This window comes from Branchiostoma floridae, chromosome 9 (assembly GCF_000003815.2).
Source record: "Branchiostoma floridae strain S238N-H82 chromosome 9, Bfl_VNyyK, whole genome shotgun sequence".
NCBI lineage: Eukaryota > Metazoa > Chordata > Leptocardii > Amphioxiformes > Branchiostomatidae > Branchiostoma > Branchiostoma floridae.
The window spans coordinates 12,008,421-12,026,938 of NC_049987.1; the positions used below are offsets into that span (position 1 = coordinate 12,008,421).

An 18,518-nucleotide genomic window follows, 5' to 3' on the forward strand; every position below is an offset into this window, starting at 1 on the left:
CATACGTTTGCTCGTGGGTAAAATTAGTTACACCGTCTAGCTTTGTGAAATCCTTACTAATCTAGCCCTACCCCGAGGAACTTTCGGTATTAATTGTTGGCTTAGGTCATCTGTGTCAAGTGGCAAAGTGTAGGAGTTCAGGTACTGAGAAAAACATAATCAGTACCGAGAAACTTCAGTTGGTCGATCAAAGAGAAACTGTTCTGTTCGCTTGTGGCATCTCTTTGAAAGCTGTTGATGATGCCATATTCTATCTACCGACGACTCTATGCCCGTACGTTAGACCTTAGTTAATTTGATTTGTACCATTATCTCCTTCGAGTGTTTCTGTAATCCTATCCGGCGATGCCTACACCCTCGTGCTGTTCATTGCGTGCCAGTGAAATTTATTATCTTTTTATAGAATACGAGCTTTGACATACCTTTATATATGTAAGATTCGTAATTGATGATCCACATAATACCACCAGCCACCCACCTATGCTTACTTGCTATATATTCTGCCCCAGTTGTGCAGAAAACCTACACTGATCATCACTTGTGAAGCGATGCATTCAGCCGGGTGGCTTCTGCAATTTAGCCTGAGTGCCATCCTATTTAGTTTACCGGGACTGCCATTCCCTTCCCTAACCAACCAGGTTATTCTATAGGAGAGTATGGAGCCCCGGTAATGCCAGGGCCACATTTCCAAAGCAGCGCCCGGCTGGATAACTTGCGGTAACGAAAGGTATGCAATAAAGGACAACAAAACACACAATAATCCTTACCATTTTTTGATATACACTGTTATTTTTCGTTCCTGTAAACAGCCCGCCCGGGCCCCGGTTCGGAAATGTGACCTTGGCATAAACTACACCCAGACTAACTACTGCAATTTTCTTGCTAAGGAAAATCATTTATCATTTCAATACCGCGCTGTGATATAGTAGTAGCGGGACCACACATACACAGATGTTCCTGACACACAACGATGATTCTACGAGTCTCTTATAAGAGGACCTCAACCACAGCCCTTGAACTAAATCATAGTGCTTCTGTTATCTGCGTTATCACAGGGACTAGCTATTCATTTCGTTCATTTTCGCTCCAAGCATGATCAAGTCACAGATTGAGTGCTAGGGACAATTGTCTAGTGTCTGGTATGTCGGTTACAGGTGGGTGGAATCATGTTTAATCATGGAGAGAAAAACATCAGCATCGTAAAAAATCTGTCGCGAGGCGTTGAATCGGTTCCTCCACCGAAAGGTGTTCTATTTTTAAAGAGTTTTCTTATACAATGTTTGAGATATTTGCCTACAGTTGTAAAACGGTTTTACAGCTATGTAATGTTACTACCTATTGTTGTACTATTGTCGTCCAGCAATACAATTTTTAGCATCATCAATAACCACCAGCAATGTAATCAGTCATTAAGACGAACACTTCCAATATGTTCCAGTCTTCACATCGGGTATTTTTCAACCACCCCACCCCCATGTCAACGGGTAATAGTTCATATAGCTACGCTCGTCTGCAAAGAGTGCTGTGAATAAGATATGACAAGCCGGAAGTTTTATCTACGTTTTTCCTTCACATCCATCCTTCATGACTTCCCCCGGACCAACGCCGAAGGTCAGACCTGAGCGACAGGATGATGTTGTTTTGTCTTCGTCATTGCCATAGGGAAATATAGACGTCCTATAGAGGATGTATTTGTACACACAGTCTGGTGCGTCATGATAGACGAGCTCACGTACCTGTCACGATTCAACGGTTATTCATAAGGGTGTGGTGTTTCTGACAGAATATTTTGGTGATAATTCACGGAAGAAAGGGTATTTCGTTACAGTGTGTGTCAGGAAACGTCTACTGATGTTACTGAATCCATGTCTACGGAAGATATTCCAATGCGGACACGCATAAAAGAGAGATTGCATTGTCTTTTGAACAACTGATGGGATGTGCGGAAAATATGTTACATCCACTAAAAGAACATTATGCACGTTCCACATGAAATACCTGACTGCTCATCGGAGACTACGAAAAACTATAATACCGTGAAAAATGCTATAGTTGTGATACACAATTTACTGACTGAAATACAACCCTATCTTGTCTGTGGTATACACTTTATGGAAATGTAATCAGAAACAGCGCAGACAACCGAATGGCAATATGTCAGCAATCCCCGCACCGGGAGGCGATCTCGGATTGAATTGTGAAACGAGATCGTCTGAGACGTCAGTGAGCCATCTGCACTGACATGATGATCTACCGACGCAGATTAAAGACGCCTCACAGAAAAACAGGACTGCTGATTGAAAAATTCTTCTGACGCCTTCTCCCGACTCATCACTGTCAGTGCAGAGGCCTGAGGAAGCGTCTAGAAGGAAAGACAAATACTCTGCCAACAAACCGTGGCAGAATTGTGACCTTTTGTAGTGTTATATTAAGCCCATTCGCACGACTTCGAGCATCCCTGCCAAGTCACTGGCTTGAGTGAATCTCCAGCTGTATGCCTGTCCATGGTGCTGAAAATGTACCTGACGTGACAACAAAAATACCGCACAAATCCAATCTGTAGCCTCAGTTAAAATGTTTGTAAAACTCGAAAAAATTACTACACCAACATTGTAAGCAGTCCTAATAGTTCCACTTTTTCCTTACACAGCTTAGGATACATGTTGTATGGAAGTTTCTTACCCAGCCATAGTCATCTTCGTTTGACGGCGACACAGTAAGCCGATAGAAAGTTTATCTTTTAGCTGCTTTTCAATCTGTTTTTAAGAAAAGTGATGTCTGTTTATTTTGGGGCATGACCAATAACGATCACCTACAGAAAGACCAGCACTTTTTTGCCACATTATTGTCCGAGTAGCCAATACCACGTCAGGGGAGCTGACCCCCAAATTACGCCCACTTGACCTACAACCTGGTAAGGTCAAACGTTTGTAAAGAAGCCAACAAGTGTTGGCCAACCCTACTCGTTTATATGCCGAGCTAACCTGTGGTTACTTTGGCAGGGTGCCATGTTGGTCGTCAGTGGTTTCAGTGACAGTCACCCAAACCCACACTATTTGTTCCAGCCTCAAGAGAAGTGTAAATAAACATACTCTAACGGTGCGACAAAAATGACATCTTTCTTTTGCATAATCAGACTTACGTGCTGACTAAAGCCAGTAAACGTTGGCTCAATGTGTAGTTGTTATCACCTAGGGTCTGACCCATCCTTTCCCATACTCTCCAAACAGAGGTTGACGGCATATAAGAAACGGGTCACGATATTTCTCCATCAACCTCTGCTTGGGAAGTACCTTTTCCATGCATACAACGCTGTCAACACCCCCTGCTGTATCTAATTTTCTCCATACCGTATCTGGAACATCATCTTGTATAAGGATTATGCATAGATCTTACGGAGCCTATGTAACGGGGATTATGTCAACCTGTGATGATAAGGCAAGGGTTTGATCTGACCGACAGGCACTGGTCTGGTGGATTTACGAGTAAACAGATTAATCATGTGCGGGAATCATCAACAGATCTTATTCATCTTACCATCGTAATTCCACGGGAAGTTGTAATTGCGATGTAATGGTTACAAGTGTCAAATTTGTTTCGAAAATTTTTAGTATTGGTTGACTGATTAGCTACTGGTGAATGATATTGCTGCAAAGCTACTACATTTATTTACCTTCCAATACGAACAACGTAATACTAAGGAATAGTCTGGACACACCGATCCCTCAGCTTCTGATGTATAATCCTCTATATATACCCTCCTTCATGGCTTAGCGATTTCTGAAGCACCGAAAATGAAAATTTTAAGACCAGACGTCGGAACGTAAGACCACTGGAGACGTAGGGGTATGAATTTTATGATTAGTTTCATAACGTTGTATGAGTCAGAGACCTCTTACCCTTGTGTGTCATGTTGTCAAAATGACGTTCCTAGGAAACCTATGAGTAATGTCCCAGCTTTCTTTGGGGCGATATGAGTGTGAGCGTTGTGTAATGAAGTCTGTGACCTGTGTTCACTGAAAGGCTATTTTTGGACTGCTTGTGATGGTCTGTTTATACAAGAGCTGTAAAGGTTGTTTATGTACAAACCCACTTAAGGCATGCTGTAGGACGCACTGCTGAATATCGTCCCTAGTAAGCCATGTATTTCATTCTGCCATATGATTGTGAGGGTCCGTGAATTGCTGTGAATGTCATTATTATAGTTTGCCCACTTCCAAGCTAAGTGGATTGTTTGCCAAGCAAAGCAAGCTTAAACTTAGTTTAATGTACATGTAAAAGAATGCAGCCACGCCCATTCCTCGGTCCTTGGTGTTAAATCTTCTGTATCTGTGCCCTTCACAGCGTAACGGCTTTTAACGGAACAAGAACGAAAACCGAATAATGTCTGCATGTACATGTACAAAACGCTCATAAACGTAGCATTGGAGAATTGTGTGTAACCACAGAGATGGATATGAAGAATGCAAAAAAGAGAGCGCATATTTCTACAACTTCAAGTGTTAATAATGGAAATAGATTGACTCTATTCTATTGGTTCAGAAAAAGCTACCAAACCTCAAGGCTGAGTGTTACAGTTCTTCGATAATTTCAGCTGTAATCAGGTATCGGTAACAAAAATCGAATGTGATCGATAATCGGGCAGTAGAGGCAGGCTACGGGTCAGTACTCAGTGTTGGAGCGGAATTGGTGTTAGAGTGGTCATGTTCGATAAGAGAGGCAGAAAGTGGCAATATTTGTTCTCCAGTCAGTACTTGTCTGAGCGGGAGTTCAAACGGTTCCGTCAGGAGCAAATGAGAGCCTTTGTATCATCGGTACTCAGTACTTAGTCTTAGTGCTACTTACCTTTGCCCGGCCGTGCGGGTTGGCTGGATAGAAAGACGCCAATGTTGTGCTCCGAAACAATGCACAATAGAACGCTTCACTTGTGTATACACTTAAATCAAAAGCTATCTTAGACTTGCCATTAGCCCCCATGCATTTGATTCAAGTACAATGACGTTACTTTGATCAAGTATTAAACATTGAAATGGTTGAATGATTCAACCATTTCAATCTTCAATGTTTAATACTTGATCAAAGTAACGTCATTGTATTCTTTTGATAACTAAGCCTAGTATAGTGTTCAAACCCATGTCTCTGTCGCGTTCTAAAACATTCCACTTACTGAAAAAAAACAGCACCTGCTATTCATATTTTCGTATATGCTTGAATTGACACGAGAAAATTTCTTAGTGTACCAATTCTTCATTTACCAATACATGCAAAGTAACACCATTGAGTTCAATCAGACGAAACACGAAGCATCCATGTCACGATGTCAAAGGTCCTTCTAAAGTCAAACGCCGCCGACCTCGAAACACCTGTTCCCCATGACTTCTTGATTACGTTGGTATGCTGCTGATTGACCTCACCTGTTGTCACATACCTGTACGAACATGCGTCTACTCGCTTACACAGGTGTGCGTGGGGCCAAAACGAGGTCGACCTCTCTCGCTCAGAAAGAGTCTGAATATTTCTTGGAACTTGTTCGCAGTGTTTTTATCTTCGAAATGCCGCAGGTTTTTAACTAATCTAGCTGCTTCTGTACAAGCCTACTTCTAGTGAAGGATATCACATTCTCAGGTCAGTTCAGCGTTCTGCGTTACTGCAAATTTTGCTAGATGAATGCTCATACTGCCCTTTACAAAGCTGGTGGGAGGGGAGAATGATTGTGTATACAAATGTATATTATAATTCATATGTATGTCTAGTCGGCTTTGGCTATTGTTATGTATAATTGCCCTGAAATGGCGCAATGGAAGTTATTTTTCCGTTATGATAACCCATACATTCCCAACATTTCACTATGATATTTTGTGTAGCCAGTTGTGATGTAGACTGTTAAATTGAACCATATCGTGATCAGCAGGGAAAGTCAAAGGTGAAGGGTCAAATTGCAGCGTGTGAACATGGTTACACCAGTATATGATTTACTACCTCCAGCAAGAATGTGGAATACCCATGCGGTGTAACGTTGGAACAAATAGCTACAATGACAGTTAATCTATTAATAGATTATCGATTTTAAAGCTACGTGGCACGGCGAGTTTTGACGCCAGACCATGTGCTTTCTATGTGGTAACAGTCATACCAGTATACCCGCGTGTATTATGGATTTAATGATACGATATGGCCACTTAGAAGCATCTATAGGGTAATAACGTTATACATATAGAAGCATGAAACCACATGTTTGGTAACAACGGTAACGTTATGTAAAATTAGTTCGGCTTACCTCGAAACCTGCGGCCCCCAGCATGAAACGGATGGACTCGCCCCTGCCGCGGCCGTTGAAGTAGGTCAACCTAGCTTTCTGAGACATGATTAAGGTTTCTTCTCACAGGCAACGTTGAATATATGCCTTGTCGCGTCTCGGAACTTGAACGCTGCGAACAGGCTTTGCTATCGAGACATTCCCTGCGCGCCTGATATGAAACTCCCGTATGAGGCCAGGGGTGTAGCGATCGGGCAAAGGGCGTAGGGCTGTACCACATGAGAAAGAGGAGGTTTTCGCTTGGCGGTGCATGTATTTGGTTTGCATTGAAGTTTCATGTCCACAACAGAACAACCAAGGCTATGCTACACTATAAGTACATATATCGTTTACAAAATAGTCAATAAAAAATAATAAGAGACATTTATTAAACATTCATGCCTCAAAGACATAACAAACGCGTAACAAATTTGCAGGAAAGTATAGACAGCAATAAACTTGAACAGATAAAAACATTTCATTTCGAAAACAGTTTCTCATTTACTGATACACTGTAATGTTACATCTCAGCAATGTGAACTAGTCTTGTAACAAGAACCGGTGTTCAACAATCATAAGAGATCATAAGAATGAGCGCCTCGTAACAAAATCAGAACATTGCGGCCCACCACCTATGGAAGTACAAAGTCCCAATGCATTTATGAAAAGCCATAATATTCCAACACCTCTGACTAAGGTCTTTGATCTTTTGATTCTCTTATTCACGGAAGAAAAGGAGTCATGTTTAACATTACGTCAGTCAATGACAGATTCTCTGTAAACATACTGTTACACGCCTACGCAGTGTAAACAACACTTCGCCATTTCTCAATTACTCTAACACAATTACTTGCATTTTCGGCATTTTTCTACGTATTAAACTGGGCATAATACAGTCATCTCTGATATCCATATGCTGAATTCTACGTGAGATAGGTGTACACAGCAACATGTGTGTAAACAAAGGCAGTATACATTATGTAAACAGGGCAAGAGACTGAAGACCAGTTAAGTTGTAGTCGTTTTATAGACGGGATTTTGTAAGGTAACAAATACTGCTGCTGTTGTTGTGGTTACAAATCCGGATTGTCTGAGTCCGTAGGCGTCTTTTGTGGTGGGAACACGAAAACTAACGAGGAAGTAAAAACAAATAGAAACACATTGTGTCGGTGTGCATGAATTTCTAATGCGACATAGTAATTAATAATTCTACCTTAGAGAAAATGAGGAAAAAAACATGAATTTGAATGATAATGATAAGGCCAACTATTTTGCATATTTTCTGCTTCAATTACAACAATTGTTGAGTTATTTGCCCCAGCCTTTTTTTACAATCGTTACCTTTGAATTGGACTGTAAACGGTTTACACGTGTTGTTGTTTCCATCGTTTAATCAGACTTATAAAATTTGTATCTGTAGCAACCTGGAACAAAACGCGCCTCACATGGGGGATGTAATACCCTTGGATTAGCTACAAAAGCCAATAATGTCCTTAATACTGCAGCAAGGGCCACCAGGTAGGGTTTAATGAGGTTAGGACTCAGGAAACAAATCTCCTGTTTCATCTTTGCAGACAATAATCTATTATAGATATCATTTCTTAGAGAGGTATATCCGTATGATGGTGATAGAGCTTTGATCGACCACTACCTGTAGGATTTTCGTCTTGGTCTTCAAAGGAGAGTTGTTCCCGTATAGACTGAAGAGAGTACTTAGGGAAGATAAGAGATCCCGTTGTCTAGCCTGGGGCTACACTCATGTCAAGTCATGTCCGGATTTTAAACGTTCCAATCCGCACACACCTGAATCACAAAGGACGACGTTTTGTTGACATTTCCCGCGGATTTCCTCAGGACGCACCTGAGCTCAAGTCGAGCGTGCCCCCCTCCCCAGATTTCTGAACATGACCATATTCTATACACAATGTGTCCCTAAAAGGAAAAAAATGACATGGTCGCACTTAAGCCAACAGAAACAAAAAAGGCACATTTCATTCTAGCAGTTTTGGTCTTTTTTTGTTTTTGTTTATCATCTCGTTACTACTAATTATATATACGTTGTCACCAGCGCGAATCTCAGGACATACCTGAATTCAACCAAGATGTCCTGAGTGGAACAATAGCTCACCTGTGCGCGCACGTCCCATTATTTAGTACAAATATTGCTCCATGCTCTTTTCCAAAGTTAGCCTTTTGTGCTGTCTGCTGTTTGTGTACCCTGGCTTCAAGGCCTGGCATTTTGTAACTGTCAAATCCTGCCAGCAGATATGCTAATGGCCGTAACTTAGATGGACGCAGGTTAAACATGTGTGTAACTTTATATCCAGTCTGAAGGCTTCACCTGTATGGCTGTAGACAGTAGGGGGCCGGTGGGACGTGTGGTATGTGGAAGGACTCTCTGTTTCGTGTGATGCCTGCTATCTTGTTGTAGATAAAAACCTCTTAATTATACGAGATTAGTTGATTCAAATCTTGACTGTGTCTATGACAAAGCAACGCGATAAAATGCGTCCGTTTCGCCTCTGTTTTTCCGGTATTAAACTTTGTAGTGTGATAGGCATCTACCTGGACGGTGTGTTCAAAGGACCCCGTCCCCGGGACCAAACATGGCTGTCTGACCCCACTAGAGTCACTCGGATATTTACACAAAACTACCAACTCTCCTGTCCTTCTGGATTCCTCCAAGTCTGGCGTGTTTCAGATGACACGGGAACTAGCTTCCTGGCTACCTGTTTGGTACACACACTCCATTGAACATATGCCGGGATTAGGGCCAATTGTACAGGGCTGAATTCATCGTGTTTGGGATACAAAGAGTTCTGAGAATGGGATCGTTCAGTCGCTGGGATGTTTATTGACTTAAAGTGTTTTCACTTTATAGAATTTGGCCTACTTGTAAGCCCCTGTAGAGTTCACGCCCTTTCTTTAGCGAGGTTTTCTAGTAGAAAATTGCAGGTAAAAAGAACATGGATAAAGATAGGGAGGGATTATGTTAAGTGTACCCGCAGGCATGTGGGTTTTGTTAGCGCTAATCGACACGATCTTCCCCCAATTGTGCCCTTTTCCGCATGATTTGTTCCTGACTTTTCCACCCAACTGCCCATTCCACACAGGTAACATAGCTTATTTGCATACCAGCGCGCGCCAAGTCTTCTTGGTTATCACCTGGTGACGTCATGTTGTTCTGCATCACTCCGTCGTCTGCACCAATCAGGGCCCGGCATTTTGTCCTCGGCGTTCTTTGTCCAATGACTAACAATCAGCGCCGTGGGAGCAGTAGGACCATATTTGGAGAGTCGTTTAGGTAAAGTGTTGACTTGTGTAGGAGTCTGGCGTGCGTGGCCGATTTTGGGGGTCAGAAAATCGGCAGAAATAGCGACGTGACGCAATCCGTAGGAATCATGGTTTGAAGGTGGAAACTGTGGACACAAGCAGGTGTATGATCTGACGTTGTGAGTTATTCTGGAGTATCCTGTGTTGTGTGTACCACGGCCGGCTCGTGTGTGCGGATTTCCTCCAGGATTTGGTACTGTTCAAACCGCACGGTTACTTCTGAGGACTGCTACTAGCTCAGTGCGCTGAGAGGACGTCTCACTAACCTGTCTGCCACTAAGCCTACTGTACTTGTTTTCTGCGTGAACACATTGGATATATTTTCACCAGGAATCAACCATTCACCCGAACGAACCAGCTTGCAAGGTACCAATCTCTCTCTACCACTTAGCTATTTCCATAGCGATAGCAGTCAAGTGTTTCGCGGCGGCGGCCAGGAATTTTGCCCTGTAAGCCGTGCCCGTTTCACGCCAGGGTGCGCGTTCTAATCCCACCCGCACCACCAGCGTTTTCAGTTGTGTGTTGTGGAAAGGACCGCGTGGGGCCAGCGTAGATTCGTCTGAAATTTTAGCCGCCCTGGACACCTAAAACCTGTCGCCTTGTCTAGTTACTGTGTAACGTAGTCTGCGTGCCCCCTCAGATGTGACCGTTACCTGTGCACATGCGCACTGGCACGTTTACCTGTGGGACACGCCACAGGTGTAAGTGGAACCTAGTACGAGTCTCTTTCAAATTCCGTTTAAATAACCGCTCAGGACGCAGTGTACTCAATTTTCCTGCAATACTACCAACTAGAGACCCCAGCGGCTGGTTAGAAACAGGTATGTGGTCCATTAACCTCGGATTGGGTCAATTTTGCGTATTTTGTGGACCGAAATAACTTCATTTGGTGCCAGGGCTTGTCGTCTGTAAATTTAAATTGGTCGGTTTAAAAGGCCATGTTGTTCCGTTATCAGATCGCTTTGAGGGATTTACTCACACAAGATTGGACGCCGAAATGTGGCGGGTCGGTTCTCTGTCGGCTTTATCCACTACATTACTATATAAGTCGGCGGTAGACTTATTAGACGTAGTGACTTCATTTTCTGTGTGTTTTTCCGTCGCCAAGAATTCGTTAGCTCGGGGCGAGACTTCCGCTTGTTGTTCCAGAGGGGAGGGTTGTTTTAACTTGCACGGTTGGCTGTTGGTGCAAAGCTGTCGGCTTGGCCGTGTGTTTATCCCGACGTGCCGCCCTGTACAGGTGAACAAACACGTCAGCTGGTCCGGGCAGGTAGAGAACATTGTAGGATCAAACTTGTAGTCAGCCATCTTGTTGAGATCGTGTTATAACTCGAGTTGAAATTTCCGGACACAATTTTTCCAATTTCGAAATCGTTAAAAAGCGGTGTGAATTTTCCCACAAGTCTGTTGAAAACTAACTACGTGCAGTTTATTTCCTTCTCTTCTTGTCTCTGTAGTGAACTGAAAAATGTATTTTTCTTGCTTTCAGTTTGTTGGGATACTAGGTAAAAATTATGAAAAGGTAGTGTGTATTTCCTTGGAGTGAATAACCTTTGTCTTGTCGCTAAAGGTGTGAATAATTCTGTCATAATCCCGCGGAACCAAAATCAGATGTTCCCAGCTCTCCCCTTTCCACATTTGTTGTGTTTGGAGTTCAGCATTTCGTTCCAGTTTGTCTGTGCAGAGGAAGGTTTGAAAATTCAGAGATCCCCCGTGTCGGTGGTAGGAAATCCCCCGGCAAGTTGTGAAGTCTCCCACGGGCGGTGCGGAGTCTGGAGTAACTGTCCGTGTCTAATTGCCGATTGTTTTATGGTCCCCCGCTGTCCGTGTTGATTAGTCTAATCATCCTCCGCGCCACGACAAACAACGGGAAGAAAATCACCATTGTCTACCGCTGTATCAAAGAGACTATTAACTTTGAGACAAACAAAAACAGGTCAAAATTGGTGTTTGCCATTAATTTCTTACGCTAAATCTGCCAAGTACTGTGTGCCGTAATATATCGTCAAAATTTGATATATCCGTCTTTAGCAGGCTCCATATTTCTTACGAATCTTTGACTTCCCAAGGAGATGTAAAAGCTTGGACTTCCGAATAGACTTATCTAGTGAATTTTGTTGGCCTGATAAGCGTATCTTGCTTCGTAACTCAAGTCACTGACACAGCTACAGGCCTGACTTTGTTTTCTGTGAAAGTTCAGCGTTTCTGTCGCGCTCTAAAACGTCCACTTATCCATAGCGTGGTGCGGCTGCTTTGAAAAGTTGCGTCTGTAGCAAACCTCCACAATTAACACTTGGCTGTGAAACCAGCATGTGTGTAAAGTGCAAATACTCGTCAGCTTTGTTCTCTTTGTCTCCCGCTGTAAAGTATCCTCACGGACCCCTTCCCAAAACAGTCGAAAGTTCTAAATGCACGCTTCAAGTCTGGATCGACTTTCGTTGTGCGCGGGAAAAAAACAGACGACATTTCTTGTGTGAACCCATGCTTATCCGAGACATATAAAAATGGAGAAAGCCAGAAGACACTGTCACATCTATCATTTTCTCTGTGTGACGTTACGACTTTTGACAGCCGTAGAATATGCTAATACAGGTCCCCCGTTGTGATGGACACGATGTTCCAAATTCCGGAGGTAGACAATTGCACACAATAGCCTGTCAATATTTGTGCGAGGAAATGAAAAGGAAGAGTGCACGGCACAGACACACAGACAACGGGCAACAAAATAAAGATGTCCTATGTACACAGGCCTTTTGTGAAGCTGAAAGTGCCGCAAAACACTTTTGTCGTGAGTCGGATACATTGTCCGTTTCGCCATGATGAGTCAGCTAGCCAGATACCAAACAAAGGTGTTACTGAAGTAGCTAAGAAGGAAGTGGCAATTCCTTGGTTTTCCTTTCAGAAAAGCGATGACCAGTCCATATTAGGGCTAAGCTAACAAGGACGAAGAGTATAGGGGAAGCGGGTTTATGCTTCGGTTTGAACAAGGAGGTTTTTAGAAACGACGCGACGCTAAAACAACAATCACCTGAATAACGGCATCGTATTTCAACACCGGCGGGGTCACGCGACCGCCATCTTGGAATTGTCATTGTGGTGCCACTGTAAGGTGTGACCTTCGTCACTACTTTGGTGGTCTAACAAGCTTTTGCACTTTCCGATCGTTCAAAACAACTACATTTTTGTCGCCGCTGTGTCTTCGGTCTGTAGGTGGGTTTTAAAACGTTCTGTTTTACTGGTGATGGTTGGTTATCAGCACCTGTTGCAGCACAAGTGGGTCCCAGAACTGGACTTTGTTGATTTTGTTCGATCGATCAGTAATGTTTTCTTTTCCCACCTCCGCCATTTTACCTCCAGCAAGGACATTTCTCATTTATACTCTTTGGCGCTAGAAAGATCACATGTTGGTACACTGAATGATAAATATTTTGTTATGTCGCTAGGCGAAGAGCTTTCATTGCGATATGTTACATGTAGTTTTCTAATCAGGGTGTTTTCTTAATTTTCTTCTTTCATATCTGAAATACCCGTACTTGATGATCGTTTTAAGCCCCGACTAGGGTTTGTGGCCCGACTTAAATCTTACATGATGATTGCCTACATGATTTGTTTCGTCCATGTTCTCGTTGACACTGTTACGGGGACAAGACTGGCAGGTATGCCCTTGATCCGTCGGTTTCCGTCATGTTGACTTTCCCAACGAGCCTGTCATGTGTGCGATATATCCTTCAGCCGAGATGCTATGAGAGGTGCTACATAGTGCGGATGGTGCGGATACACATCGTAGAGTGGTACAGGTCCTGTAGCTTCCCTGAAAGTATGTAGCTAGGAAAAGTCAAGTAAAGAATATGCGTCCATGTTTTACAGTCATGAAAGAAGAAGAACATTGAAATGAACAGCTACTAGTACTAGTCTACAGGTACCCTGACTGCGCATTACTTCTTAGCATTCCTGTTCTCTTGCTACTACATTTGTACTAGCGCTCGTTGAAAAATATATTATATAAGAAGATGGGACATGGTACCAACTGCTCCGACCAGAGCTAATATGGACAGGGTTATAGTAGATAAATCTAGTTCAGTCATGTAGATAAATGAGAACAGGTGATGAGGAAACGTCCTGACTCTCTTGGAACATAGACCTTTAAAATAATAATAGGTAGAAGCTAGTTTGTCTTGACTCGGTAGTACACATGTGAGTTACGTGTTAAGAAAGCCGGTAAATTTTATTCGTCTGGCTTTTGTTATGATTTTTCCGGGTCGGTGGGATATAATGACATCACACGGGGCCAGGCTCAGGAATGGACGCAAATGGGATTGGCAAACAGGGCGGAAGGCGTTACGTTTCCTCCGCGTTCTTCAAGTTTACTTGGGTGTGAAGGCCAACACGTCTTGGCCTTGGATTATGTTGTGGTGTAACTGTACTGCTAAATTTTTGGGGTCGAAGAATTGGCGAGACCTTATGCTGGCTCCGCTCCACATGCTTTCCAACCCAGGCCCGCGGGTACTGAAGTCTGATCAGAAGTTCATGCGTTAGCGCCAGCGATTTCTAGATAGTGTTAAACCTTCTTATGTAAAGGTAACGGAAGCTAGCGCTGCTATCTCTAATTCGTGTTTGTATCGTTTTGTAGTTTGTCAAATTCTATTGGACTGAAAATTGCTGGAGTTTGGTTTATTCAACTTCAAGCAAGGCTCATTGATCCAAGGGAGGACGTATGCACTAAAATATATAGACATTGTACGGTACGTAGCGACTATATGAGAGCTAGTGAGAGCACATTAGATTTACAGTAACCAGGATGACACACAGCCCGTTCACCAGCACTAGTGCTGCCGGATGTAAATAATGCACGGCCGTTTCCATTTATTTTGAGGGTTTGGCACACACGGCAGCAACTGGACACCATGTGGTGCTCAGTAATTTGACCTCTGGCCCTCCTCCCGACCCTGACAACGCTCGAGCTTCTCACAAACCCGTGTAACATTTTTCTCTTCTCCGTCTTCTTCCTCCTCACAGGATCCAACCTCAAGAACTGAGGACAAGAACTTGGAAAGAAACTCCTCAAGGAGACGCCGGGAAAGGATTATCGGACAGTGTACGGCTGGCTGTGGGCCAGGCCACGAACGTTTAGGAACATTTGGAAAATCGTACCACAGGGATACAGCAAGCAGAGGCGTCACCATGTGCAGCTATAGCGGATCTACAACGCCTTCGTACAGGCTAATGCTCTTACTACTAGGTAAGCACAAACTCCTTCTAAACATTGTTGTTGTTATGGTTCATGTTACATGTACGAAGCCATTTTATTCGGTTCACTAGGAGGTAGAATGAAAACAAAACACCGGGAGTAAACTAGTGCTCGTCAAATTTGGGTCTTTGCCAGGGTTGGTGCTGATCGTTCCAGCTTTAACCCCTGTCCCGCTGGCCATTTTTTGGCCAATTTAACCTCCCAGAGCTTATGGCTTCATCAGATAAGTAAAACTTGACCTGTTCTGTGCTGCCGCTGCAGATTTACTCTGCAGTGGTATGCAACTTTTACATGAGAAATACCCCAAACTCATAACAGTACAACTCAACGTGACAAGGGTTAAATATGTCCATCCCGCATATAAACGGGCTCAGCAGGATAAGGTTAATTTTACACATCTACTCTAATGTCTAATACAGGTGTATTATCTAGTATTTATGATTATAAACAATGTTTTATCTTGATTTGCGGGTTATGGCCTGAGTGCTAACTATTCGCCTCAGCAATCCCAAATGTAACGATTTCCCCAGTCTGCCCAGCTGGGCTCCATGTTGGCCCTGTAAACACTGTGCAGAAAACTCAGCGTCATGTTGCCGGGTTTCTTTGCTGAGAAAACTCGGGCCTTACGCACTTCTCCGGTGCTTGTCAACGTTAGAGCACGAGCCAGTTGACACACGGTCTCGCTACCATATGTACTCCTCAAAACAAGTTCCGGAGTCAGCTATACCCGTCAATATACTGTACATACGAGCTCGTGTACATCATGTTTGCGTTATAGGATACCCGTTCTTCTGACGACTTGTGTAGCAGCATGTGGAAACTCAAATCCATGAAATATTTAGTGTTTTCACAATCCTAACAATATCTGCTCCTCTTAGGTGTAACTTTCTTGTAGTTATAATGAAAAAAAAGTTGTATATTAAGTTTTAACCTATAAACTTAACTCATAATAGAAAATATACAAGCTACGTAACCCTCTGGCCTATAAGACATACGGGACTGAGTTAAAACCCAGAAGTCACGACTGAGAGTAAAACTAGTTGTGTACAGTGAGGGAGGGCCCAGTCTGGGCTGTCAGGTTATCTCAAGTCAAAACACGGGAGGAATTTGTTTCACGGATAACGGTTACTCTCCTGTCAATTCTAATGGGAACTGTCACCGGTAAATTCAATTAGGTTTCGGAAGCGTTCAATCAAGTTAATAGTCTAGCAGAACTCATTTCTGACACGGCGATACTCGGACTAGATTATAAATCATAGAAGAGTAAGAGTAGAGTGGATTAGAGTTTTTTTTTTTTTTCTAAATCATGTTCGTAGGGCCTGATGTTACCATCATGGTGACGAAGAGCGGCCCATAGCGATAACTGTAGCAGCATCTCTTCTCCCTAAGTCAGAAACATCAAGCTTAAGAAAGCTTGACTTCACTGACTCAATAGGCGAAGCAGGGGTTACGAGGCTGCTCGGGAAATTCCCTACCCCGTTTTGGCCGGAATGGTTTGATCCGCCACATCGCACCATCGCACATGTGACGGGTTCTTTTACGTGCCCGGGGTGTGGCTCTCCCCAAACACGGGACCTCCATTTAACGTCCTATCCGAGGGACGACTCATTTTCACTTGAGTAAAGTGAGGAAAGTCGTGTAAAGTGCCTTTCCCAAGGGCACAAGACCGGCAACACCACAGGCGGATTCGAACCGGCGACCTCTCGGTCACGGGCCGAATACACTACCACTTGTGCTACACGGACCCACAGTTCTGGGTAGAAATTCGAATAGGGTGGAGTAGAGCCGGACTGCACTGAGACATTACTGACCATTACTGTAGATCTACTATACGAGAATATGTCCGGAATTTTAGAACAGAGAATTGGAAAATGAGACATCTCTGGAAGGCATGAATGGTATGTTTATTATTCAATGACAATGTCGTCTGACATCATGGAACTAGCACTGTCCTAATTAATCTCCGAATTAATTTTAAAAAAATTGAAACGTTCTGTGAATAGCATGTGCTACTACAGTTCGGCTGAAAAGCACTTTTACAGTGAGTTGGAGAAACCTGGTGAACTCGATCCACGAGTATAATCCTACGAACTTGTATAAATAAATGTAACTTAATTCCAATATTCTTTATTTATTTGATCAGTTGGTTTCTGAATTCATGTCTGAAAACAACTGACACCATCCCTACCACTGAAACCCTGATGTACATATTTCCTTCATTATAAACCTGTATAACGAGGTTCTCACATTGCAAGCATGCCCCAGTTTGGGGGGCTGCATACCAGCGGCACTGGCGTTACATTACCGTGGGAGGGGGGCACGTGATATCATGTTCTCTGCACCTGACTCACGGCTTACAAATGCTGGAACAATGGCCCCGGAAATGCTACGCCCGTGGTCAGATGGAAAGCCGGACAAAGGCGAACAAAACAAGTCGATCGTTCAGAATACCGCACACTAATCGGCCTACGCAGATGTGGTAGCGATAACGGGATTTGGTAAGCACCTGGTTGACCAAAGTCCGACACAACAGTGAAAGATATGAATACATTTTAACATCTACTAGTATTCAAAACACAAGGAAAATGGCTATTATTCATTTGATTGTTGCTTGCTACATTTATCAACAAGCCGTCAGTGTCCAATGGAGTTTGTAAATATTTTACTACAGTGTGAGTCACGTATAATGTAAATATGAAAACTGTAAAAAATATGGCGACAGGTAGAAAGTTCCCGGATCAAAGATGGCGCCCGCTAAGACTTACGTGCAAACATAAGTACACTTGAAATAACAGCACGTCCGCGTGTAAGGCGAAGCCAGTCGTCAGTGGATGACTATTTCCTGCCGTCCACGGTGTATTTTGTACCTAATGTATTCATCGTAACCTTACGCGGGCGGAGTTATAAGTTCTGAGTGGAAAGTAAATAACACGAGAACAAAAGCCGACTAGGAAAGCGAATTCCCGGCCCATTACAGGGGAGGTCAAGTTTCAAACCACCGAGCCGTGGAGAAGGCGAGCAGTAGGCAAACTCTGCCAGTCATCGGGGGAAATTGCCCTAATATTAATCACAAAAACAAAGACTTGTGTAAAAATATCTTTGTTTGCAAGATGAAATTGTAAGTTTTGATGTCACTTGCTGGAAATCCATTTCTCTCTGTTGGAGTTTTTCCTCTGGTTTCCTTTGTTGTCACGGTCCAGTGTTTCAGTCTAGACTTGGCCTTACCTGGTGTAGACTGTTGAAGGATAGCATCAACCAGACTAACTCCTTGGTTATCAAATCATCACAGACAACGCCCTACTATATTTTCCAAAACCTAAGAAGTCTTGTTGGTGAAGTTTGCATGCCTCTAAGCTCTGTTAACAGGGGAGTCAGAAAATTTGTCTCCACCAGCTGTCCTGGTGTCCTACTTCAGACAGAACCGACACATTGTATTCATCTTTTTCTATTATCTTCCAAGAAACTTCTTAGCAATAGTATGCCTACATCCCTCATGCCAAATTCCATAGAGTTACTATATTGTTACTGGCAGTGGCACACTGTCACTGCGAAAAGGAGGAATTTCAGTGTGTGCAGGTGGGATGGGCTCACACATTAGCTGTCCTCCTGGCAGAACTATAACCTTTTAATCGAATAATGTAC

At 43.2% G+C, this 18,518-nt stretch overlaps 2 protein-coding genes across 6 annotated transcripts in view; one reads left to right on the forward strand and one right to left on the reverse strand.

Annotated features, from left to right (window-relative positions):
- LOC118422414 (glutathione S-transferase alpha-4-like) overlaps positions 1–6,515 on the reverse strand; it is a 61,942-nt gene extending 55,427 nt beyond the window's left edge. The window contains exon 1 of the mRNA XM_035829960.1: positions 6,278–6,515. Coding sequence (XP_035685853.1) covers positions 6,278–6,364 — 87 coding nt within the window. The 5' untranslated portion in view covers positions 6,365–6,515. The remainder of the gene's footprint in view (positions 1–6,277) is intronic.
- LOC118422413 overlaps positions 1–18,518 on the forward strand; it is a 68,682-nt gene that overhangs the window by 40,029 nt on the left and 10,135 nt on the right. For 2 of the 5 annotated variants that reach the window (XM_035829956.1, XM_035829957.1), the window contains one exon: positions 14,645–14,867. In XM_035829956.1, coding sequence (XP_035685849.1) covers positions 14,810–14,867 — 58 coding nt within the window. In that variant the 5' untranslated portion in view covers positions 14,645–14,809. Of the gene's footprint in view, positions 1–5,440; positions 5,626–9,585; positions 9,995–10,287; positions 10,450–14,644; positions 14,868–18,518 lie in introns of those variants that run through there. The other 3 variants (XM_035829954.1, XM_035829958.1, XM_035829955.1) reach the window with 3 other exon arrangements.